At 42.3% G+C, this 26,453-nt stretch overlaps 1 protein-coding gene across 2 annotated transcripts; it reads left to right on the forward strand.

The window, feature by feature from the left end:
* The first annotated feature begins 1,204 nt into the window (after window positions 1-1,204).
* On the forward strand, window positions 1,205-25,835 carry LOC121440550 (TNF receptor-associated factor 6). 2 transcript variants are annotated; one of them, XM_041641285.1, is made up of 8 exons: window positions 1,205-2,274; window positions 4,332-4,499; window positions 7,412-7,729; window positions 10,634-10,784; window positions 12,944-13,102; window positions 14,679-14,750; window positions 17,220-17,297; window positions 19,401-25,835. In XM_041641285.1, the coding sequence occupies exons 3-8, from the start codon at window positions 7,434-7,436 to the stop codon at window positions 20,235-20,237; spliced, it is 1,593 nt and encodes a 530-aa protein (XP_041497219.1). In that variant the 5' UTR covers window positions 1,205-2,274; window positions 4,332-4,499; window positions 7,412-7,433; the 3' UTR covers window positions 20,238-25,835. The 2 variants fall into 2 exon arrangements, with proteins under 2 accessions (XP_041497219.1, XP_041497218.1); XM_041641284.1 differs by having other exon boundaries at window positions 1,205-1,373.
* Window positions 25,836-26,453: the final 618 nt, after the last annotated feature.

Genomic DNA, 26,453 nt, shown 5'->3' on the forward strand with positions numbered 1-26,453 from the left:
CCATTGCGTACACGAGTAGTTCCGAGGATAACTTTTGGGAATTGGTTCTCTTCTAAAATGTAGGTTCCGGAGTTCCAACTCCTAGCGTCAGGGTTAAAGGCGTGCTCGTTACCCACTGGGCCGTCTGACCCTCTCCTCATCTCTTGGTTTTGTATGACCTGTTCTCCATCCCTCGGGAGCTTATGTAAGTGGACGAGGCAGCTGTGGAGGAGGATGCGCAGAGAGTAGCGTCGGCAGGATCCTTTACTTCTTACACCGTAGGACGTGCTCACAGACGCTTCCGTGTAACTCTTTACACTTTTCAGGCCTTAACTATTTCAAAGCACGTTTTAAAGGGCAGACTGAGTCTGAGTAGTGACAGATTCTTACGCTGGAAAGAATACGTTAGTTAAAATGTCAGCAAAAATGGGCATGCAGATTGTTCGTATTTATTGCACTATTATTTCCTATATAACTTTAAACCATTTATTTACGTGCATTTACTCACGTTACCTAGCAACGCGAATGTGAGATGAGAGAGTTGAAGCTTGTAAGTATAGATTAAATAACTTGATCTAACGTGACAAGACTTTGTGTGTGTGACAAGATTTATATAGGGGAAAAACTGGTTTTGAAAGCACACATCTAGTTTCAGGATGTGCGCACGTGACCCTGCAATACCCTCCCTACCGAGTGGAGAAGATGAGTCAGATCTTCAGATGAGGGTGAAAATCTTTGGGCCATCTATCGCAGTGTGTCTGTTACAATTCGTAGATTCCATTTAAACTGGGAATTGAAAACGGCTTTCCCGTGACGATGCCGGAGAATGGGCTAGTGCAAATGCAGCAACTGTGAAGAAATTTTTCATGCATCGATGAAAGGAAGAACTACTTGATTAATTAATGTAGGGTTCTACCTACTGGTAGGAGTAGGGGTAGAACTGTAAAAAGTCTAAGAAAATACAATTTTGGATTGTTGCTATCATGCTATCAAGGCTATTGATGCCCCATCACCATCAAATTTCTCATTTTAACACACACACACACACACACACACACACACACACACACACACACACCCTTCAATCAGTTCAGAATTGCAAGGCGGGGTTGACAGCCGCAGGGTGGAGGACCGCGGCCAGGGGGCGCCCTCACTCCCGGGGCCGCTCTGTCTCGGGACGTGCTCCCTTCCCCTCGCTGCTCCTGGCTGGCTGAGAAGGCGGAAGCAGCAGCGACAGCCGCGGCTGGGGCTGAGGCTCCGGCCGTCGGCGGACGCGGCGGCTGCTGCCCTCGAACCCGGAGTCTGGCGTCGGAATCACTCGGTCTCGGAGCGCCGCGTGTGTTGGCGATCGGGAGCCTTCCCGGTCGTCTGTGGCGTCTGTGCGTGGGCGAGCGGTGAGTGAGCGGCTTCGAACTTGGGTTCCGGCGGCCGTGGGCCCGGGAGCGTCACCCCGGCTCCCCGCGGGACGGGGACGTGTCGCCGCGCGCCCTCGCCTGCCACAGACCGGCGCCGCCCTTCCCTCGTCCCCGCACAGGTCCGGGACTCCGCCCCTCTCCCCTCCAGTCTGGGTGGCCCCAGGACCCCCGTCTCGGCGCGCAGCCGCCTCTGCCCTCGGTGCCCGGCGTCTAACAGGTGCCGGACGCGCCCGCAGCCCTCGCACAGGCCAGGGACGCCCTCGTGCCCTCCCCGGGCCGCTCTTGCCCCAAAGTCCTGGCCCGGCCCCTGGTCTGGGAGCCTCTCCCGCCGATCCAGTCCCTTCCCGGCTCACTGCATCCCACTTCCTCAGCCCGGCTGATCCTCACCTCGTGTTTCCCTGCCCAGGGAAGGAAATCGCCCGCTGGGTTTTCCCGTCCCTTCCAGCTTAAATTAAAAAGAAAAAAAAATAAAAATAAAAAAAACCTTCAAACTTCCAGAGTGCAGGGGGAAACTTTTTTGTGTTCCCTATTAAATTCGATAGAGGTCCTAAGCCATAAGTTAGAAAGAAAAGAAAAAAAAAAAGTTCGATGACACCCATGTTCCCTCCCCAACCCTGCTCTCTAGAGATTGTTCCAGACACTGTGTCGATAAAACTGTTCCTAGTATTTGACTTCAGGGGAACTCCAGCTGAGACTTAGACCATCGTGTGTGGACAGAAAGCACCCAAAGCTTGGATGTATAGGATTTGCATGTGTCTCTGAGAGCAGGTAACTAGCCTGCTGCACAAGTCTAGAAACGAGAACAACTTGTCACATCCAAAGTGTAGGCTTTGTGCCTTGAGCCGCTGGCATTTCACACCTCCTTTGATGATGCTCCGAGGTAAAGGAGCTTTTTTTTTTCCTTTTGGGGTTTGAAGTGGAGGGTGGAGTGTAGATGGCTTGGTGTCATGTGACTCAAGGAAAGTGTTTGAGCTATGGTTGTCCACATGATGCATACAAGAATCATATCTGAGATTCAGCCTTGATGCGCTGTGTGTGTGTGTGTGTGTGTGTACTGTTTCAAAATTACAGCCTTGTTTGTCTGTGATAATAAATTCTGCTGCTAAACCAAATTGGTCACTTGGTTTGTGTAAGAGATTGTCCAAAAATCCTTGGCTTTTCGAGGAGCAAACAATGTCTGGATAAGCAAAATCACTTTGAATTTGAGTTCAAAACTAAACTACAACCGTCAAATATTTTGTAGCATTTCTTAACCACTGTACCCCATTTGCAGGTCTTTGTATTTTAAGAATGAGTTTGTTATTGTTTTGGTTTTATGTTGTTGTTTTTCAAGACAGGGTTTCTCTGTATAACAGGTCTGGCTATCATCCCCCCTCCCCCCAGCTCACTCTGTAGCCCAGGGTGGCCTTGAACTCACAGAGATCCAACTGCCTCTACCTCCCAAGTGCTGAGATTATAGGTGTGGGCCACCACCACCCAGAAAGAATGGGTTTTTAAGGACTTGGCACACAGTTAGTAAAGAAATTTGGGTTTTGCTTTTACATAATTATTTAGTGTATTCCTGTGTGTGTATATCGGCCTTTGTGCCTAAGCTCATGTGTGGAAGTCACAGGATAAGTCACTTCTCTCCTTCCACCTGGTGAATCCCACCAGGTGAGTCCCTTGTAGAAAGTTAAGTAATTGTCAGTATTTTCTTTTATGTGGCCTTGATTTATGAATTACATGTTTACTTGTGTGTGCACCCCAGTTAACATAAAATGTATGCTTTCAAGAGGTAACATCCACATTTCCTAGCATAGCATTTGTCTTTGTGGGTCACCCTACCCTTCATGTAAGACATCTAACTTCATTGTCTTTGAATTATAATATATACCTAGGTACAGATTTGTAGATACAAGCCATGACTTCTGGTAAGGCTAATTTTATTACTTACTCACTGTGTAGTTGAGGTTAGTTGGTAATGGTTACCTCTGTGGCACTTCACTAAAGTGTGCCTTACTAGAGTCTCAGCAGCAAACAGGATTGCAGTCGTGAGGTACAAGATAAAGAATGACCTAAATTTTATTCTGCCCTCTCTATACTGGAGAAAGTCATCCAAATAACTAAAAACTATGCTGAGAAATACTTTGTAGCAAAGCGTAACTTACTGCAGTGAGTCTGGAGTCTGCTTTTGTAGCAGCTCGTGGATTGCTCAGAGCACCGTGTTCTACACACACACACACACACACACACACACACACACACACCACTGTATTCTCACTTCTGTAGCTGATTCAGGACACCATTCCTTCTTCTCTAAGTGTTAATAAAGACAACTACTCACTGTTGGGAAATTATAGAGATGTGGCTTTGTTACTTAAGTCATTGCAACACATAAAAATAGAGGTAAAATATTTTAACTTGCCTCAGAAAAGGTGGCTGTGCTTGTTGTAGCTTAACTTCCCTAGTAGTAATCAAGTTTGAGTCTAATTTCTACACTGTGTGTTAAAATATCTCAGTATATGTTAAACACAGATACACACGTACAGGTGCACACACACCTGTAGACCTTCAAGGTGTATGTATTATCTGAAGAGTATTTGGAAGACATAGAGCTTCTCTGTTCTTAAAGCATGGAAAGTAATGAAAGCAACTTGATATTGGTAGGTTTTTTTTTTCTAATAACGCCCATGGTGTTTTATACCCTAAGAGCGGATATGTATGTATGTTCATATTTGATAAACCCATGAGTTTAATTAGGGATGCCCTCAGGACGTAGGCAACTTAACAGTGACTGCACTACTGCGGAAAAGTCCCTCCAGCAACCTTTAACTGTAAGTCAGACCTTGGAAAAGGGCAGTGCTCTGTGAACTCTCCCCCACCTTGGCACTGGTAAGTGGATCTTTATCTTTTTAATTAATTAATTCTATTTAATGTGTGTATGTGTGTATGCCTCAGGTGTGTAGCCCACAGAAGTCAGAAGAAGGTATAGATCCCCAGGAACTGATAAGTGGTTCTCAGACTCTGCTATGGAAGCTGGATCTGAACTTGGGTCTTCTGGAAGAACTGCACTTGTTCTTAACTGCTGAGCTATCTCTGCAGCTTCCAAGGAGGGACCTTGAACAGGTAATAATGGCTGCTGAGAGAGTTCAGAATGCTGCGGCCCCCTTCTCGCCCTCCTTATGTTCTCGCCTCGCCTTTGCCCACGGATGCCCCTACAGGTTTTTAAGAACGTACTTGCAGTGTGTTCCTTCAGTGGAAATTCTCTTAAATTGTTAATTGTTACTGTCAAGCATGTTTAACTAGGAATGTGTAGTTCGCAAAAGATCTCTTTAAATCAGGTGACACTCAAGTCTTCAAGTGGACAGCAAGAAAGCAATATAAAGCCTGACTATAGCTGAATTTTAAATTGAACATTTGGCAGGAAGGGCAGTCTTAGTTCCCTCAAGTTCGCCATACAGATAAAGCTAACACTGTGATATGTGCTGTATAGCTTAGTAATAAATATCAATATCTCAGAAATGACTTTACTAAGCAAAGCAGAACAAAACAGACTAAGATTCTAAAGGCCTGTTCTTATCAAGGGTGTATAAAATGGACACTCTGGTACATACTATGTGGGAGTGGAGATTTGAAAGCCTTCGATGTATACTGGGTAAACAACGTCATGTATCAGAAAATTTTGAGAATTGCATGCTCTTCCCCGACAGGTCTACTTTAGAAACCATGACTAAAGAAGTAGAGGTAGGATGCAATCTGTAGAGAGGCACAGCTGTCCTTTGTCCTCCATATAAAAGCAGTAAAGGCGGGCGGTCTAATACTCAATCTTTGCCTAGTTCTGCTGTGTGCCAGTTTCTCATTCTTTCCTGTCTTCCAATCAGAATGGGCTTGTCCCAGGTATTCACGTTAGAAATGGTAAGGCTTTAGGAGGAAATTTCAACTTTTCAAAACTATATCAAAAATAAAGTAAAATGGTATGAGGTGTCAGGCGACTTTTTGGAGTTAAATCAACTCAGTGTAATAACACTGGACAGCACTTAAAAAGAAATAAATTTTAAATTATTTTGTCACAACACAGATAAACATAATGTAGTGCAGAAGGTTCTAGGGTCAGGTAGACTTGTGGATTGATCCCACTCTGCTACTTAGTTGGTGATCTTAGGCAAGTTGACCTTTTTAAACTCTATGGTTTCACTCTAATAAGCGAAGACAATCCTGTGTAAAACTGTATGAAATAATAACTTGTTCTGACTGCAGCTACAGCTCTCAGTGTTCAGTGCATATTAACACATGTCATCCTAGCAGGAACTCTAGATGGAACTCTCACTAATAAGAGAGGAAACTGAAGCATAGGGTTATCCGGTTTGCCTCAGTCGTGACCACAAGACTAAGAAAGGCCTAGGTGCAGACTGCCTAGCCCCGAGGCTGCACTGTACTACACTCTGCCCCTGCGACCAGAGCACTGCACTTCGATGTTTTGGTTTTTCTGTTTTATTTTGTTTTTTACGATTTATTTTATTTTCTGTTATTTGTCCATGCGAGTCCAGGTGCATAGAGAAGCCAGATTCCCTTAGAGCCAGAGTTACGGGTGGATCAGCCACCCAGCATGGGAGAAGGGCTCCAGCTCAGATCCCCTGGAAGAGCAGGAGCTCTTTACCTCTGAGCTGTCCTCCAGCCCCTCCTGCTTCTGTAGGAACCTGTCAGACAGTGACTGAAAGACTTGAGGCATCCAGAAAGGTGTTTGTTTCTAGGGGTGCAAAGACTGGGAGCCCTGTCCTTATTTCCAGTTCAAGGGGTTGAACCTAGAGCCTCACAGTGGCCAGGCCAAGTCCTCTGCCACTGGGCTGTTTCTCAACCCTCTTTTGACTGTTTTAAAGCGGGCTCATCCAGAATCCATCCTCCTGCCTCAGCTTCCCTAGTAGTTAAGATTACAGACCTGCCCCCACCAGACCCAATGGAGAACTCCTTTTGTTGTTGTTGTTGTTAGGGGTTTTATTGTTGTTTAGTACATTTGTGTACTGCTGTGTGAGAGGAGTGTAGGTGGCACCTGTATGGAGGTCAGAGGACAACTTATGGGTTCCAGGGGTTAGACTCAGGTGGTCAGGTTTAGAGGCAAGCACCTTTACCCACTGAGCCATCTCACTGACCTGGTAGCTTAATCCTCCAATTGGCAAACTGTAAGACAGAATTTTTATGTAGACAGGTATGGGGGTTATTGTCTGCTGTATTGACTAGAGGTTTGCATTCTGCTTCTAGAACTATAGTTTACATTAGGAATTTCCTCCAGGATAATTAAGCTAAAGACATGACTGGTTATAGGTATTATAAGTTGCTTTTAAACATTCATATCTCATATATATAATATAACAGTTTAGAATGTGAAGGCATCTATCTGCTCCTAATACAATAATTTTCCATAGGCAAAGAAACCTCACATGTTTTTCCAGTCACTAGTAGTGAAACATGGTCATCTGATCTGACTTGAAGGCAGAAAGATAAATATAAATATACACTTTTAAATTCCATTCCTTCTATATAAAAGAAATTGCCATACTGAGCATTTAGAAATCCACATGGGGTTTAAGTTCTGAGTGGTCCAGATCCCACACACACCCAGTACTGCTGTTCCCTGCAGGCTGTACTATTCTCTTCAACTAAGAATACCTAATGGACCCTTGATTACATGAAAAACCTCCTCAGTAGATGTTTAGTGAGCATCTACCACCATGTGAAGAACTCGTGTGCTGGGCATGGCAGTGAACACTAAATTCCTGATCTTGGTGTAAACAGATGCTTGGGCGTAGTAACTGAAGGGCTTTCCTTTTCCAACCTCCCGTTGTCATTGCATAGACTGGGAACTTTCCTTTGTGTTCGGCATAGGTGATTCATAAACATTTTGAAGGAGGGAATCAGATAACTTACCATGAAGTGGTAGTCACTCTAGAAATTATTTGTAAATAATACTAAAACAGTATGTGACTAGTATGGGTAAGCTATGTGTTTGCATGCTGAAGCATTTTTTCTCGCTTTGTGTGCAGATTGACTGATAACAAAGCTACTATGAGTCTGTTAAACTGTGAAAACAGCTGTGGGTCCAGCCAGTCCTCAAGTGACTGCTGTGCTGCCATGGCCGCCTCCTGCAGTGCTGCGATGAAAGATGACAGTGTGAGTGGGTCTGCCAGCACTGGGAACTTCTCCAGCTCCTTTATGGAGGAGATCCAGGGATTCGACGTGGAGTTTGACCCACCTTTGGAGAGCAAGTATGAGTGCCCCATCTGCTTGATGGCGTTACGGGAACCAGTGCAAACACCATGTGGCCACAGGTTCTGCAAAGCCTGCATCATCAAATCTATAAGGTATTTGATTTTAAGAAAGAACGATGCTTATAACAACCAAATACAAAGAGCATGTTAGAAACAGGCCATCCCTAGAGTGGTGGTGGCAAATGCCTTTTTTAATCGCAGCACTTAGGAAGCAGAGGCGGGAAGATCCCTGAGTTTGAGGCCAGTCTGGTCTACAGAGCAAGTTCCAAGACAGCCAGGACTACATAGAAATAAACCTGTCTCAAAAGAAAAAAAGGGAAGAAGGAAGAAAAGAAACAGGTCATCCTAAGAGTAGGCAGACAGAAAAAGCTGCTCTGAAAAAAAGAAGACGACAGAAAAGTGAGTGAGTTAGGGGCCTATCCCAGTTTGTGCTGCAGTATGAAAGGAGGCTCCTGTGTTTCCCATCCCTTATCAGGCTAGGCTTTGATTTTTTTACCCCTAGCATTTTTCCCTTAAACAATTGATAACTGATGCAGGTTTGTTTTTGTTTTTGTTTTCTGCCTACAGCACTGGAAAGTAGATCCTTGAGACTGAGATGTTAAACTGGCTTTCTCTAGTTACAGCAATAGTGCCTTCCTCACAGTAGGTGCTTGGTGTGTGAGTGTTGTCACTGGATTAAAATATACAAGACAAAAAGATCCTCATTCAGTTCTGTGGGTCTCACCTCCTGGGTTTCCATTACCTTCACACTGACCAACAGACTGAACCCTCAAATGGATAAATCCACTGAGGAGGTCAGAGCCCTCATTGAGTTCCAGTCACATCCCCAAAGCTCTGTTTTGAGCATTGCTGCATTAGGGACCAAACTGCAATGATTTCTAAGTAGACTAAGGCCATCTTGGGATACTTAATGGTCTATGAATTCTTACAGAGAATTTTTGTACCAGCTTTTCAATAAAACTCCATCCTTGGGGCTTGAATTAAGAAACAGAGGAGCAGCACATTTTTTTAATTTGAGGGGAAATGTGTTGCCTGGCATTGAATCAGTAGGAACTGTAGAGGATAAGGTTATGTTATGTGTTTGTTTCCCAGCCTTGGCGCTGCTGATATTTTGAGCCAGATGATTCTTTATTGAGGCAGGATGTCTAGACCCTGAGCTTCATGCCTGCTGTGTGTCCACTGGATGCTAATAGTACCACCTTCAGCCCAGCCTGTGAGGTCACAGCCAGCGGTGTTTAAGGCTCATCCTCCCGTCCCTGTTTTAATGTAGTATAATTAGGTAAAATGGTAGCACATGCGGCATGCTGATGTCTATAAGGGAGAAATGCACACTGTGTCATCAAGTGTCCAGGACGCTACCTTGCTAAGCTTTGTAACAAAATGTTTTGAAAGTTGTAGGATAGTGATAAGAGAAACAAATCCCACAAAAGGAAATCTGAGGCCTTAGTCCTGTTTCCCTCGAGGCTAGAAATGACAGAGTACTATGGTTTTAATCTCTTAAAAGGAACTGCTGTAAAGTCTTCATTGACTATCATTCAAGAAATCAAAATGGGTCTTGATCTAATTCATTTTCTTTTGGGTTTTCTAAAACTGTGGGTAGTGGTTTTAGATTTACTTTGTAAAGTTATTAATTTCCCTTAGATATGCATGTTTTACAAGGTTTGTTTCCACTTTCTATGTTTTAAAAGTATTTGATAGTTTATTGTGTAATTTTTTTTTGAGACAAGGAATATAGTCTTAATTGTCCTGGAGCTCCCTGCATGGTCAGGTTGACCTTGAACTCAAAGAGATCCCATACCTGGCATGCATTATGTAATCTTAAACAGAACCCATAAAGATCAGCTCTGTCTCTCTTAGTTCTGTGCTGTTTGACAGTAGTGTTGAAGAAACGTTTCAGTAATTGATTAAGGCTCCCGTGGCTTATCTGATTATCACATTTTCTGACACAAGACTGAGACATCTCTGGATGGCTGGAGGGATGGCATCTACTGCTCTTGCAGATGACTCAAGTCAGTTCCCAGAACCCCCAGCAGGTAGTTCATAACTGCTTATACCTACAGCTCCACAGGACCCAATACCTCTGACCTCCATAAGCACCTGCGTTCATGTGCACATGCCCCCACACAGATACAGATACATAGTTAAAAATAAAATATCTTAAAATGATATTTTGAAAATCAAAAAATTCAAAGGGAATAGCAGACTCCCTGGTTTTCTGAGGCTGATTTTTCCCACCAAAGATGAGGGGAGAGCCGGGCGATGGTGGCGCACGCCTTTAATCCCAGCACTCGGGAGGCAGAGGCAGGCGGATCTCTGTGAGTTCAAGACCAGCCTGGTCTACAGAGCTAGTTCCAGGACAGGCTCCAAAGCCACAGAGAAACCCTGTCTCGAAAAACAAGCAAAAAAAAAAAAAAAAAAAAAAAAGATGAGGGGAGGTAGAACATCGGGAAGCCCACCACAGAAGTCCTCTAGCTCTGCGGTAGTTCACCCTTGATATGCAAATGAAATCATTCTATGGCTCAGGAGATGGTGTCATCATAGACCTCACTTCAGAACTTACCAGAAGCCTCAGAAGAGTTCTGCTAACCAGTTTGACTTGTGTTTGTAACACTATGAATGTGTTGCTAAGACTGTAAGCAGCGTAGTCTGACTTAGTGGTCGACTGTAGAGGTATTACAGAGCACAGCCAGCCAGACTGCCAGAAGTCTTTCCTAACTGACCTTCACTTCATTTTTATGCCAAACTATAATTTTATTCAGTGTTTTGCTTATTTTCCAGCTGGAATTTATCCTACCATCTACAGCCCATCTGCTTTTGATAAATAGTGCAGCGCTAGTTTGCATCCATTTTATAAGTGAATTCATAAACTCCACAGTGCACTATCATTCTGGTGTTGTTGTGAAATATAATGCATGCCTTATTTCATAAGGAGAGCTGCAGTCAGTCTTCCAAGGTGAACGTTTCAGGCTACTAACTTTAAGTTCCTGCTTCTTTTAGGGATGCAGGTCACAAGTGTCCAGTTGACAATGAAATACTGCTGGAAAATCAACTGTTTCCTGACAATTTTGCAAAACGAGAGATCCTTTCCCTGACTGTAAAATGCCCAAATAAAGGCTGTTTGCAGAAGATGGAACTGAGACATCTCGAGGTATTAAGATGTTTTCTAGCTGTTGTCACTACACAATGTAGTCTGTAGAGCATAACGACTTTGCCCTGTTGTGTGTGTATCATTATAGCAGATCAGGATGGGTGAATAAATTCTTGCCGTTATTAAGTGTAAAAAAAAAACAGAAAATGTTTTATTCTTTCTACTTTGACTTTGTCCCCGCAATAAAATAAGTCTGTGCTCTTGGGAGGGTTTCAGATAAGCACTTTTACAGTTCAACAGTTGAAGAGCTCCTTAATTGGAGATTACATCTTAACCTAACTTTATTTCTCTCATTTTGAAATAAGAAACAAAGTGTCTTACAGCCATCATCTCAGTACCTTCATCATACTTTCTCTATTTTTTTAAATTGCACATTGTTTTATTCCCTGAATCAAATATTCGTATAGTTTATGAATGTTTAGGTTGGGTTTCAAGTCTGTCCCTTTTATTTTGTTCTTTAAAAAAAAAAAAAGATTTCCTCCTTTCAGTATGTGTGTGTGGTATGCGCAGGTGCTCATGGAGGCCAGAAGAGGTATTGGATTCCCTGGGATTACAGAAAGTTGTTTACAGTCCAGTGAGGGTGCTGAGAACAGAAATCTGGTCTTCCTGAAGAACAGCATTCCCTTTTAACCAGTGAGCCACCTCTTTAGTTCTATTAGTGAGAGTTACCCTTTGTTGTGAGCCATGCCATGGTGGGCTGCCATATGTCGGGAGCCACCTTTTTGGGGTGAATACTGCTGTGATCCTAGCCGTGGCGGGTTTGTGTCCCAGGGTAGGCGCGTGAAGATTAGAAAAGTTGAGGAATCACAGTGACACAGAATAGTAACAGGAGGGCAACTTAGTGAACACTGAATGCTGAATTTTTCTGAGTTCGAGTTCTGAGTTAGCCGGTGTTTATTTTTCCATGCACTTTATACCCCAAGGGGGTGTACAAAAGGGGGGACAAAGGCAAAAGACTGCTTTAACATGATACAAAGGACAGCCAGAACAGTTACTTGCTTCAGTGCTTGAGACATCAAGCCATTAATTAATGAGAAAAGCATTCTGTTGTTTAGGCAGTGAGCCCACCCTAGACCAAGTATCCTGAAGGCAGCCACACCATAGGTCAAACCTCCTATTTCAAAAGAAGTAAATTCTCTGACCTTAGGTCAGGGTGGAGTGGATCTACCTGTATGGGCCATATTAATGTTCACGACACCAAGCAACTACACCCTAAGTCAGGGTGTGTAGACACAGTTGTTGTCAACAACTTTGAGCAAGCTCAAACTCTGACCTTCAGACAAGGTGGAATAGGCTCACATTTTTGGGCCTCCATAACCCTTTCAGCACAGAATAAATTACTAATCTGGAAATCTAACTTCTTTCCAAAACTTCTCTAACTGGAAATTTAACTTGAGACTTCTTATTCTTTTTATAAACTTGACATCACAATTATTGTTTGAAAGACTTTATTAAGGCCTCCATGCTGTTTGTGGCTAGAGAATGTGGTCTTTTGTTACTGTCCATATTTAGTCTCTATCCTGTGAAGATACACTCTGACCAAGCAGTTTAGAGTAGGAAAGGCTGTGTTTGGCTTATAGTTCCAGATCGTAATCTGTTGTTGAGGAAGTCAGGCCTGGACTCACACAGAATCCTTGGAGGAACACGATTTCCTGGCTAGCTCAGAGGCCCTTACTCAGCTAGCTTTCTTTTTTTTTTTTTTTATTTTTTTTTTTTTATTTTTCGAGACAGGGTTTCTCCGTAGCTTTTGGTTCCTGTCCTGGAACTAGCTCTTGTAGACCAGGCTGGCCTCGAACTCACAGAGATCCGCCTGCCTCTGCCTCCCGAGTGCTGGGATTAAAGGCGTGCGCCACCACCGCCCGGCCTCAGCTAGCTTTCTTATACATCCCAGGACCACCTGCCCGGTAATGGTGCCACCCACAGTGGGCTGGCCCTCCTCCATCAGTTAACAGTTAAACATCCCTTGTAAACATGCCCAGAAGCCAATCTGATCTGTGCAGTCCCTTAATTGAGACTCCCTTTTCAGGTGACTTGTGTTATGCCAGATTGACAGTTAAAAGTAATTCTGGAAGAAAAAAATTGTTTTCTTGGAAAAGATTATCTTTAGAAAACATTTTTAGGGTTTTCAGATACTAATCAATTATTTTCCTTTATCACAGGATCACCAAGCACATTGTGAATTTGCTCTTATGAATTGTCCCCAATGTCAACGTCCTTTCCAAAAGTGCCAGTTTAATATACATGTTATCGAGGATTGTCCCAGGAGACAGGTGTCTTGTGTAAACTGTGCTGTATCCATGCCATTTGAAGAGAAAGAGGTATGTACTAACTTAGATGTGTTCGTTACATTTAAAGTACATATTTGAAGGGGTTAGCATTAAGATAAGGATGTAAATACAAAAATTAATTTATATTATCAGGTTTTGTTTTGAATTTTTTTGTTGTTGAATTCACTCTGTAGTCCAGGTTGGCCTCAAACTCAGAGATCTGCTCCACCACCACCCAGCTATATTATCAGTTTTTAAAAGCTAAGTTTTATGAAAGAAATGAAGTTTCAGGGAACCCAGGGACCTTAAATGTAGAGTTCATATTTCCATATCCTTCGAAAGCATTAGACTAATTACTGAGAGTAAACAATGAACAGGAGCTGCTAGGAAAGATACCTGCTGCTTTCCTCCCTGTCCATGAATATCAGTGAACAGTCTGGTGGCAGATACTGTGAAAAAGGGATACAGACTGGTTTACATAGGGTGTCAACTATTGCATCTGTAAGAAAGAATTTATTAAATACAGCAAAGTGTGTTCCACTGGTACTAAGCCATTGGCTCCATTCACTTTTCAGTGTGTATATTGTCCTTCAGTTGAAGCTAACCTTTAAAAAGAAACAGTATGGTGCCTGGCAGCATCATAATGGGACGGCACTTGTTTCCATCCGGCTGGGTTGTAAAGAGGCTAATTAGTTTCACCCTATGTTTCAGTGTTCTGGTGACATTGAACCCTACCCTTGTACTCTGTACTAAAATAACCTGCGTAAGTTTATCTTCCTCTGCAACTGATACTTAGTTACTTCCTTAAATTTATACTCTTCTAAATTTGTTTCTTAGAAAATTGAGCATTTTATATTAAGTGTGTTGATAAAAATAGTCAAGAAAATTGTTGAGCGATGGTAGCGCACACCTTTAATCCCAGCACTCAGGTGGCAGAGGCAGGCGGATCTCTGTGAGTTCAAGGCCAGCCTGGTCTACAAGAGCTAGTTCCAGGACAGGCTCCAAAGCTACAGAGAAACCCTGTCTTGAAAAACCAAAAAAAAAAAAAAAACACATAATAATAATAATAAATAAAATAGTCAAGAAAATTCAGCTAACTTGCTAATAATAAATATGTAAAATCTCAGTCATAATTGGAACAGATTTGGTGAACTGATGAGGAAGGCTTGTCTCTTTTCGGCATATCTGTTAAACCAGCGTTACTGTGTTCTACAAAGTGGGACTCCTCCTTTTGAGAGTTTAAGTACCAAAGCCTGTGCCCTAACACCTTTTGATTGATGGCTTGCTTGCTTTAAGTTACCGGAAAGAATTGTAATTAGCTTGTTATGCTGCTATTGAAACTTTTGCCCTTGGAGAATTACACCAGCCGGTACTCCATGCTACTCCGGTACCATGCTACTCCGGGGTGCTCTGCTTCAAGTTCAAAAGGAGTCATATCTGTTTTGCATGCTAACAAATTCTTTGAAGGAGATTGAAAACCGAGTCTCATTAACTAGCAAAAGTCTCACGTTGTGACTGTACATAAATGTTCTTCATTTGCACACAGTGAAAAAAATTACTGTAAAAATTAGTCTTTTTATGTTTTCAGACTTTCTCATACATTTCTTAATTCTCTCATACAACTTAGATCCATGATCAGACTTGTCCGTTGGCAAATATCATCTGTGAGTACTGTGGTACAATCCTCATCAGGGAACAGGTAGGTGTCTCTTTTGCAAATTACTGTGTCCTTAAGAGCTTAAAGAAGTGCTACAGTTTTTTTTTTTAATTGAGAATATAAAAAATAAGGCAAAGTCAGTATATGTTGAAGCATTCTGTTGTACAAAAAAATATGTAAGTTAATGTAATTGAATAAATATTTAAAAGGAACAAAAATTAGTATTTGTAGATGCTTGAATCATGGTGGCTGGTGTATACCTTTACTCAACACTCAGGAGGCAGGAGCAGGTGGATCTCTGAGTTCTAAGCCAGCCTCATCTACATAGTGAGTTCCTGGACTTCATAGAGAGACATTTCTCAAAAAATAAAAAAATAAAAGGATTCCATTGGCTAGGAATGGAACTCAGAGGACTAGAGACCCTACCTAGTGTGCCCAGCACAGACAAAGAAATCAAAACTGAACCAAAACAGATGAATTTCAAATGAAAACAATTGAAAGTGAAGGGCCCCACTTAAAAACAGACTCGTAGAAGAACACATATACACATTGGCATGAGGCCTGGTTGTCTGGAGGTTGACCGAGAGAACGAGGAAGCAGAAGAAAGCTCCGGCTCAGCAGCACAGTACTGTGCAGCACCAGCTCCTACAGAATGCAGAGGGCTTCCAGAACCACTGCAGAGCATCACCAAAGACAACAGTTGTCATAGAAAACTGTTATACTTTAATTGCTAATAAAGGAAAATTCCATCAGATTGCTCTCTGTTGAAAGTTAGGGAGTTTACCACAAAGGATGAATATTAGTCACTAAATCTGTGTGAGCTAGAAATATAGTGAAAACCTCCCTGACTGCCTTACTTGGTAAGACGTTGACTAAATGTTCCCATGGGTTTGTTTGTAGTGTTTTTCCCAAGAATCCTAATTTGAAGGTATTAAATGTTTTGCTTATGAAGTCATCTTGTACCCCTGGTTTTCTTTTTTGTTCTCAATTAATATTTAAAGGAAACTATGCTATGCCAAACTTATAAAAGCTCAATGAAAGTAAAATTTAATAAAGACAAAAACCATAGTGAAACTTCAGAAAAACTGAACTTTGATCTACAACTATGGCTCAATTTCTTGTGAAAATTAGACCCAACTTTCACATGACTTCTTTCTTCCCTCTTTATGTCTCTCCTCCCCTTTCTCTTCCTCCTCTTCTCCTTTCCTTTTCTTTTTCCTTTCTGTACTGGAATACACCCCAGAGTTGATGCCTGCTAGGTGAATGTACTCTTCCCATAGTGAGCTGCCTCTCCAATCCCTTGGTACCTTTTCTGTGTTTGGTTGGTTGGTTCTGGTTTTTTTATTTTTGGCTTTTGGGTTTGTTTGTTTATTTGTTTGTTTGTGGCTGGGTATGTAGCCATGGCTGGCCTGAACTCACTGTGTAGATCAAGCCAGTTAGACTCAGCAGCCCCTGCCTCCAAGTGCTGGGATTAAAGGCATGTACCATCATACCCTGCTCCTTTGGTACTATTTTAAAAAGGTGATCTCACCCTAAACTAAATGCTGAAGTGTCTTCACCATCTTCCCTCATGGAGCACAAGAATGCACTGACAGATGCTCTCAAGAGTATCAACATTGCCGAGAAGAGAGGCAAATGCCAGGCCCTTCTCAGGCCGTGCTCCAGAATCATCATTCCCTTCCTAACCGTGGGGGTGAAGCCTGGCCACATTGATGAATTTGAAATCATTGATGATGACAGAGCTGGGGAAAATGCTGTGAACTGCACTAGCAGGTTGAGCAACTGTGCAGTGATCAGCCCTAGATTTGAGAGCTCAAAGACCTAGAAAAATGGCAGAATAATCTGCTCCCATCCCGTCAGTTTGGCTTTATTATAATGACAACCTCAGCTGGCATCATGGACCACAAATAAGCAAGTTGAAAACACACAGGAGGGAGAATTCTTGGATTATTTCTAGAAATGTTGAAAAGCCTCCGTGGACTGTGCCCAGGTTCAGTCCTATTTCCAGAAGAATAGCAGACGTCAGGCAGCGTTGACTGTGCTGACTGGTGACACTTCTCCTATGACCAGTCGAGTCTGGGGTGCTGTATCCAGCCAAGGATGGTTGTATCTCTACCATATAATAACCAAGTTCCCCAGTAGAGCCAAAATAAATATGCCTGGGTTTCAAAGATAAGATGATTTATAAAAGATTGTCATATGGGAAGTAATAGGTCTGTTCAGAGGCTTTCATGAATGTATGACTGGTCCCTGGGTTTGCTGTGGAAGTTGTTAGGGTGTGTAAACGCCACAAGAGGGCACCAGTGTTCTATCATAGAAACAAACCCATTTTAAGAAATGAAGTTTAGTGAATTGGGTGATGTAAGATGTTAATATTTAATTTTTCTCAGAATTGTGAAAAAACCGTAGATAATACACAGTTTTGCTTACTTTAAGATTTTAAATGTACTGTCATCATCTAGAGCATGATATTCAGGGAAAGACATTTTTCAGCTTCATTTTGATTTTCAGATGCCTAATCATTACGATCTGGACTGCCCGACAGCACCAATCCCTTGCACCTTCAGTGTTTTTGGTTGTCATGAGAAGGTAAGGTTTTTTTGAATTCTGCAATATGAATTCAGAAATATATATATTATACACACACCATACTCAGGTCTATACTGAAGAATACCAACAAATTTAAGTGTTTAGAAACATTTATATATAAACACTGTTATTGTAAATTATTATGAATATTAATGCTATTACACATGTAGTAATGGCTTAAGTATTTAGGTACACATGAATGAACATATATAACTGAATCTTTGCCCTTTTTAATTTGTGTGTGTGCACATATGCACATCAGTATGCATGTGGGTATGTGTGTTCCATGGCATACATGTAGAGGCCAAAGGATAGCTGATAGGAGTTGGTTCTTTCTTCGCCCATGTAGATACCAGGAGATCAATCTCAGGTTGTCAGTCTTGGTGGCAGGCACCATTGCCGTCTTACCAGCCTGTGGACTGAATCTTAACAGGTGGGGAAAGCAGTGTTCAGGGCAGCTCTGCAAGATGTCTCAGTGGTTCCTGGCACCGACCTACATCATGTGGCTCACAGTGGCCAGGAACTTCGGCCCCAGGACTCCTACACCTCTGTATAGCACCTGCATTCACATGCATCCCCAAACTTAGACACACACTCCTACCTGTAGTTTAAAATAAAAATAAAATTTTACTAAAAAAAAAACAGACAAGAAGACGAGAGAAAGTGAGAGTAAGTGTAGTGACTTATTTTTTTGTTTGGAGGTTTGGTTTTTTTTTTTAAATATTGTTCAATCTAGCGACAACAAGGAAGATATGAAGTAGAATAAGGGAAGGCAGTATCAGAACTTTTTACTAACAACACTCAAAATAAAGTCAGCATGCATAATGAAAGTGAATGGAGAGAGAGCTCTAGGAACCCTGGACACATTTAGGAGGGAAGGTCTAATAGTAATGAAGTAGGTACAATAGGCAGAGAAGGGGGCATCCGGAATGACTGTAGGTTTATGGTCTCAGTCACTGGGTTGGAAGGAAAGACTTGAACAAAAAGAGTAAACACAGAAAGAGCTGTGCAGCTGAGAACTTAAAAAGAAAGAAAAGGTGTTTTAGTGGTAGTGAGTCTAGCCAGCTCTGTGCATTCGAATGGAGATGGCCCATGTGTAGCCTAGAGTACTGACTTGGAAAAGTAAGAAGAAATGGAAACAGTATTGCAGTGATACAGAATTTGTCTTACAGAAAAGAGAGGTAAGCAAGGCAAGAAACCTGAACAAACAGTATTCAAAACAAGTGCATGGTAAGGAGGAAAGTCCTGCATTGTCTCCTAGGTTAGCTCTAAGATGAGGTCACAGTGTGAAGTGTCTGACCGCTTACTATGTGTCACTCTTACTATGGCCTGGTTCTCTCTGGTGTACATAATTGCATGTTTTTCTCTGCTCTACTTTTACAGTACTTAGAATAAACATATTTCACAGCTTAAAAGATAAAATTGGTAACTCATACTTAAAGGTTATGAAGAAGTTCTATATTATGTGTGCATAGAGAAAAAACTGAAGGATATCAAAATGCTAAGACAGATAATAGGTAGCCTATTTTCTTTTTAATCACCTGTATTTTTTATTTTTCTGTAATATACATTATTTTATAGTTATGATTATCATAAAACATTTAGGATTTTTGGTGGTCTTAGAATGCTGTGGAGATGGCAGTTTGCAGTAAGTCAGCACCATAAGGGGAGCTGAGGTAGGCTCAGGCGGCTTTAAAGGGGAGAAAAATGATGTTGACTAAAGAAAGCATGATCCATAGAAAGCTTTGCCTTGTTTTTCTAATGCAAAAGTTTTATTAGCTGTACTCTGATGAGAGAAACATTAGAGGAAGGAACATGGGAGAAGGAGACCTAGGTGTTTGCTGTCTTCAAGTCAACAAAGAAGGATGGGTGTCCATGCTGCCTTGACAGAAGGGAGATGAATTGGAGTAACAGCTGAGTGCTCTTGAGTTAGCACCAGTCAAATAAGAGAATTATTTCATTGGATCAGGTAACAACACAGAGAAGTGATAAAGGTTTAAGAGAAATTGTGATGCTACTTTTCAAACCTCTTGTCTGTCTGACTGGGTCCTTTTCTTCTTCCTCAGTGAATGCTCCCAACTTGTGACTTGTGCTTTGTTTCAGATGCAGAGAAATCACTTGGCGCGACACCTGCAAGAGAATACCCAGTTGCACATGAGACTGCTGGCCCAGGCTGTTCATGATGTAAACCTTGCTTTGCGTACATGTGATACTTCCTCTCCGTCCCGGGGATGTTGTCCAGACGACCCAAATTATGAGGAAACTATCAAACAGTTGGAAAGTCGCCTAGTAAGACAGGACCATCAAATCCGGGAACTGACTGCCAAAATGGAAACTCAGAGTATATATGTAAGCGAGCTCAAACGGACCATTCGAACCCTTGAGGACAAAGTTGCTGAAATGGAAGCACAGCAGTGTAATGGGATTTACATTTGGAAGATTGGCAACTTTGGGATGCACTTGAAATCCCAAGAAGAGGAAAAACCTGTTGTCATTCATAGCCCAGGATTCTACACAGGCAGACCTGGGTACAAGCTGTGCATGCGCCTGCACCTTCAGTTACCCACTGCTCAGCGCTGTGCAAACTATATATCCCTGTTTGTCCACACAATGCAAGGAGATTATGACAGTCATCTCCCCTGGCCTTTCCAGGGCACCATACGCCTTACAATTCTTGATCAGTCTGAAGCAGTAATAAGGCAAAACCACGAAGAGGTCATGGATGCTAAACCAGAGCTGCTTGCCTTTCAGCGTCCCACAATCCCACGGAACCCCAAAGGTTTTGGCTACGTAACATTTATGCATCTGGAAGCCTTAAGACAGGGGACCTTCGTTAAGGATGATACATTATTAGTGCGCTGTGAAGTCTCTACCCGCTTTGACATGGGTGGCCTTCGGAAGGAGGGTTTCCAGCCACGAAGTACTGATGCAGGAGTCTAGCATCCATTTACTTGGGTTAAAAAAACTACAAACCATATGGAAAACCAGTTCCTTCCTTGCCTGCTCCCAGTCAACAGTATTCAGACAAGCAGTGGGAAAGGCGTAGCACCAGCAGCAAGTGTCGGCAGTGAGGTCCCTCCACTGCTTACTGTTACAAATACCTGAGGCAGTCTTCACAGGAATCTACAAATCTATATGTCCCCTGTGTCTTCAGAAACCTAACATTGGCGGGGCCTGTGGCTCATCTGTCAGTTAGTATACCTCTTTGTTGTACTTCATGGACTTTTTCCAGGTACTTCACTGTAAAAGAAAAAAAAAGGCCAGAGTTAGTGTGCTGAAGCTGAATTGTTTAATAATGCTTGGTGCCGTAGAATGGTGGGCTAGTTTTAGGATGTTTAGGTACTATATTAAGCAGAATCACTACTGCCTGTGATTACACCAGTGAGAAAGTTGCTGCTCTGGTGCTGAGTTCTCATTTTAGTGGACGCTTGTGAATTTCAGAAGCTTTGATCCATGGCCCTGGAAAGTCTTAAGTTCTCATGTGCTCCCTTCCATTATTCTCTAAGGGTCCAGGGACTGCTTTAGCCCTTCCTTACTTAGCGTGAGCATTTTATCTGTTGAGCACCAAGTACTTCTTCCCTGCTTCCATATTTTGAGGCTCAGGCAGCAGCTTCTCCAGTTTGTAATATGTGGTAATGTGGTTGCCAACTGTTAAATGCTGTGGCCATGTAAGCTCCCTTGTCTTTGCAGTGTAGCTTAGTGTCTGCATCCCTGAGCACGTCTTCTGTCGCTTGCCGACAGAATCACCAACATAAACATTCGAAGTGATTCAGCTCACCAGCCATTAAAAGTCATCTGCGGATGACTGCCGAACTCTTACAGCCAGGGAATTTGTCAGCCCTCTTGACTGCCTTTTGATTTAACTTAGTTAATTGAAATAGAACTGATTTTTTCAACGGACTGGAGAGATGGCTCAGCGGTTAAGAGCAGCTCTTCCAAAGCCTGGTTCAACTCCTAGCCCCTGCATGGCAGTTCACAACTGTCTGTGACTCCAGTTCCAGAGAGTCTGACACCTTCATACAGATATACATGCAGGCAAAGCACCAAAGCACATAATTTGAAAATTAATAAATAGAATAGATTTCCTCAAAACAGAGTTTGTTAAAACTTGAGAAATTATAGGTTCTTGAGAGATGACTAAACCAAGGCTGGCAGTCATAATGGTTGTATGAACACCCTGCTCAGTGCCAGCCTGAGCACGTTCTGTCGAATGTCGTGGTGTGGAGAGGGCATTATTGTGCTGTTCTGTGTCTGCTAATGGCCTGTGCATATAAAATACTGTGGAAGTAGTTCTCAGGGAGTCCTACATCTAATTAGAGCATTGGTAAAGAACCTAAGGGGATCTGTCTGCTGCTGTTTACACAAGATCGTTCAAGTTTTCTGGTAGGAAGAAAAGGCTCTTCTGTCTCCGGCCAAATCCGAGCCACTGGCCAGCGCTAGATCTGCCCTGCTTCCCAGAGGACGCTCAGAGACCTCGGTGGAGGAAGGAGTCTGATTTTCACTTGTAGCCTGTCCCCAACAAGTGGCACTTTGACCTCTTAATTTTTCTCTCGTTGCTTCCATTCCACCCACAAAAATGAAGGAAAGGCTTTGTCCCCTACCTTACACAAGCTCACATGCATCACCAGTTGGTTTCCTGGTGGTGTGGGTCTTAGCTGTGCCTTTAGCAGTCTTTGAGCCTCTTGCAACACCTCCCGCCTAGGGAAGCCTGCATTGCCCTATTCCTGCAGTTGTTTCCCACTGAAGAAATGTGGGGTTTCCTGAAAAAGCAAGCAATAGTTATTTTTTATTTACTTTTGAAAATGTACTCAATTATTTGAGGGTCTATTTTCTGTGTGTATTCTTAATTTTTTTTTGTATTCCATAGTAAGCTTTTTTATCAGTTAAGTGTTACCACAAAATATCAGCCCCCCCCCCCTTCCCCTCTCAGTTTTGAAAAAGGAAATGATATTTAAAAGCTTCCTGGTCAGATTTCTATTTAAAAGATGTCTGTATTAGGTACTAAGAACAGTCATTTCCTGCCTTGGTTTTGGCCTTTTTTTTTTTTTTTAACTCCAGCGTCATAAGTTTTTTGCCTAAGTTAAACTTTTTCCAACATGGTGATGTTCCTGCCTATGAAACAAATTGGACTAGATGTCTCTAGTGTATGTGTTGAGGAGCTCAGTGCTAAGCCACAAAACATTGACAGTACTGGCTTTACCAGTGGAAAATTGGTGTGACTGTCCCCACTACTGACATGAACGCTTTACTTAATGTCCATCAGCTGATGTGCATCTTAGCATAGTTTTATAGCTTCCTGCATTTGGTGTTTGTAATAAACGAGTCAGCTAGTTTATGATACTCAGTCACCATGGATACAGAGTAAAAATAATCAAGCTGATATTAAAAGACAGCCCTTGACAAGGTCTACTCAGAATCAAGTTTTAACCTAGAAAGCTGGTTTCTTAATTGTCTCCCCACTCCTGAACATTTCCTGATTCACCAGTTAACCTGTGTCTACAGTGTGTTGGCCATGGTTTCTTAACAATCTAGAACATTGCTATTTTTCAAATTGTTTTTTCTTCCAAAAATGTCCAACTTATTATTGGAGATTTTTTTCCAAGTCAAATATCTTCTATTAGAAATCAAGCCTGTTGGTGATTGTAGTTTGGTAATTGGCTACTGTCCTTTGGGTGTGACCATTTCTGGCTATTCAACTTACTTTCACAGACTGAAGAGGGGAAACGGCGAATTAGAATCACAAGTGCTTTTTCACCCTAACAAGAACCCACCCTAACAAGAACTGACAGGCGCTGGGTGATTTCTCAGTTAAATTTTATGACTGGCGTAAAGCTGAGTTTTTACCAGTATCAAGCAAAGTAAGACTAACTTGTGAATTATGTGTGCAATTAGACTGTTCTCTTACAGAGAAGTTGCTTGCTGCTGCTCTACCTAGACTCTCAATCTCTTGTGACCAGAAAGTTAATTACTAGAGAGCTTATTCTAACTTAAGACTTTGAAGGGCTTTCTTTTTCTTTCTCTTTCCTGTTATTAACCCACTTCTTTCCTGACATGCCTAAAATTCTCTTCATTGTCTTAACATAAAATGTCATTACATTTTTTGTGGGGTGTTGGGTGGTTATTTTCCTAGATGCCCTAAGCGGGTGACTAGGACACAGTCAGTAATCATCTGATTGTCTGTTGAAATACTCTAAATGTCAGCAGGCTCAGAAGAGCTGTCATTTGTCTCACAGTTGATGTAACTGTCTGTGGAATGGATTGGTGTTTCCCAAGTCCCAGAATCCAGAAAAATGAACCAAATGTGATCAACCCGAACAAGTTAACACTTGCTCACATGCCTTGAAGTCACTCGAATGGAATTAACCTAGTTCTTTCTCTGAAGGTCACCTGTGTCCTTGATGTTTTAAACTGCTCATCCCCCACCAAAAAAAAATTCGGGTTAATAAAAAGATAAAACTGGAGAACGATTCTAGTTCAAAACATTGTGGAGTGTGGAGAGGTGTTCCTTGTCCTGCCCAGTGTCTCCTTAGCAGACACTTTGTATCTCCTGGGTAGCCCTACCTGGCAGAGAAGAGAAAGGGTGGCCTACAGGACACTTGACACTCAGAATATAGCACCGTTTGTCTCCTGGAGCCGCAGTTCCCTTCTTTGCAGGACCCAGTGAAGGCCAAGGTCCTGTTCTAGTGGCTCCCGAACCCCCTGTTCTCAGCATACTGTACATGGGCCTGAGCAGTATGTGGCAACACCTAGTGGAAGCCAGCTGCTTCCCAGGTAGGCAGCTTATGTAAGGTTGCTAAGGTGAATGTTACGGGTTTTGCGTTTTCCCCAGCACTTTATCATAACAGTTCTCAAATATGGAGATAGGTTTAAACCCAGTGGACATCTGCCACCCAGGACAGTGTTACCCTCTGTGCGGCTCCTACTTCTCTTTAAGACTGTTCAGTCCTCAAATAATTAAACAGCTTGGAGTTGTCTCAGATTTTCCTTGGAAACTTGTGAATTTTATTGTAATTCAAACTGTATCCTCTGCTTTATGTCATCTTAGAGTTTGTGTGAATGTTGTGTGGAGCTTTAATCTCTTTTTGTCTACAGGAGAATTCCCATAAAGGGTTTACTTGGAGGTTCCTGGTTATGCAGACTGTTCTAATGTTACTTTCTTATTTGAGTTAATTCAGTGGATAAGAGTGTAATTTGGGGCACATTTTGCTAATATATATGATTTAGTTCCCTGGGGACTAAAGTGATTTAGCATAGATACTATATTTGGAGTCAGGAGATAAATTGTTGTGGGGCTCTCTGTGACCTCTCTGGCTAGCATCGTGATGGTCCTCAGGAGGCGAGAAAACAATTCAGTTCAGCACGACTGTGCAATTGTTATTAGTTCAAACTTCAGGAGCCTGACCCCAAGTAGTTTTGGGGGACATATTTAAGCACAGTACAGTTTGATGGAAACTTTTCCAGTGAAAATTAATTCAGTCCTGTGTATACAATAAAACATACATAAATCTCTTTGAGGAGCAAAGTAAGCTAAATAAAGATCCAATGTGACCACATCAGTACTTCATAAAGTACACATGACACCTTCCATAATGGATCCTGTAGACTTAATGCACAGAAAGCTTTAGATGGGGGTCTGGAGGAGGGTCAGATGTGATCTCCTACCACACCGATTGCACAAAGGTCACCAAGCTAGACACTTTTCTGTTCCCAGCCTTCCAAGTGGATCCCATTCCTTGTCTTGAAGTAATAGCCCTGTGTGCTGACATTCCAGGTTCCCCTAGTACTTGTCCATGACTACGGGCTGGTCATATATGTTCAGTTTTATTCTGAGTTTAGCTGCCTGTAAAGTGGGAATTTGAAATTGAAATATTATGGAGTAGGTAGCATTATTAATGCCCAGGTCTGTTTTTGAGGGTATTTTTATAGACTTAGGGAAGGCGCTTATAATTTTATAACTGAAAATTAGCATGAAATCTGACTTTAAAAATCAAAATGCAATGACGAGATGGTCACAAGCCTGCTGTGCTCAGAGGGCTGCTGTGGAATTGGTAAGGGGACTCAGAGTTTCACTGTGTGAGGGGGAGTGTAACGACGAGGTATGCGTGGTAATAAGCTTAGGTTGCAGCAAGCAGGTTTGTTTGGGAACACTCTCTGCCAGGTGCTATGTAAAGCAGACCCTGCCTGGCCCCCACCTTGCCTCACATGGTCTCCCTCAAGCCAATGCAGCTGATTGCAGGATTGATGCAGAGGGAAAGTCTGAGGTTACTGTGCTGCAAACTCTGCACTCCATCTAGATAGGTGTGACATCTTCCCAAACCCAGGTCACACATGTGCACTCCCGTTCATCTTGCAAGAGACACCTGGATCTGACTTTCATATGTGCCTTAGCTGTAAAGATGCGCCAAAATGTATGCCTTGAGTTGTTTTGAACGTGTTGACTGACATACCTCCTCCCCTTCTTCCTTATCAGCCTGTATATTGCTCACTCTTTACAAACGAATGCTTAATTGAAATAAAATATAGATGCAAATATCACAATGGTATTAAAATAACAAAAGTGTCGGGTAATGGTGGTACATGCCTTTCGTTCCAGAACTTGGGAGGCAGAGGCAGGTGGACCTCTGTGAATTTGAGGCCTGCCTGGTCTACAGAGTTAGTTCCAGAACAGCTAGGGCTGTTACAGAGAGAAGTCCTGTTTTGGAAAATCAAATAATAATAATATATGATTGATTTGCCTTAGGGTTCCCTCTGTTTAGGGTACTGGGCCTCACTAGGACAAGAAGAAAAATAACCAGGCACTACTTTCTATTTAAAATAAAAAATCATGAATACCTTGATCCTTAGGAAACAATAAATGAGGACTCACTGTATTTCCTGATTTCAGCAATGATTTCTGACCTGAAGATTCAAGTTTGAAATACAAGCCCAGAGAGTTTTCTATACTGTAGGCCCAGTGAAAAACGTGACCACATGAATTTATTTTAGACAGAAACTGGCAGGGTATCCATTCTCCCCGATTCCAAGCCTCCAGATTTGCTCTGCCATCCCCTTAACAAACTCCCCTACTGTTTTGTTTTTATGTACAGCGTGTGTGTGTGTGTGCCAGGTGCCCTGGGAGGTCAGAAGATGGCATTGGATCCCCTGGGACTGGAACTG

This window comes from Microtus oregoni, unplaced genomic scaffold (genome assembly GCF_018167655.1).
Source record: "Microtus oregoni isolate MIOR12 unplaced genomic scaffold, Mior012 000068F_ref0000429, whole genome shotgun sequence".
In the NCBI taxonomy this organism is placed as follows: Eukaryota; Metazoa; Chordata; class Mammalia; order Rodentia; family Cricetidae; genus Microtus; species Microtus oregoni.

Bases quoted from the DNA above. Each gene is read 5' to 3' on its own strand.
- LOC121440550 (XM_041641285.1), top strand. From the start codon at position 7,434: ATGAGTCTGTTAAACTGTGAAAACAGCTGTGGGTCCAGCCAGTCCTCA. The intron at 13,103-14,678 runs GTATGTACTAAC...CATACAACTTAG, and splicing joins TGCCATTTGAAGAGAAAGAG to ATCCATGATCAGACTTGTCC. The intron at 17,298-19,400 runs GTAAGGTTTTTT...GCTTTGTTTCAG, and splicing joins TTTTTGGTTGTCATGAGAAG to ATGCAGAGAAATCACTTGGC.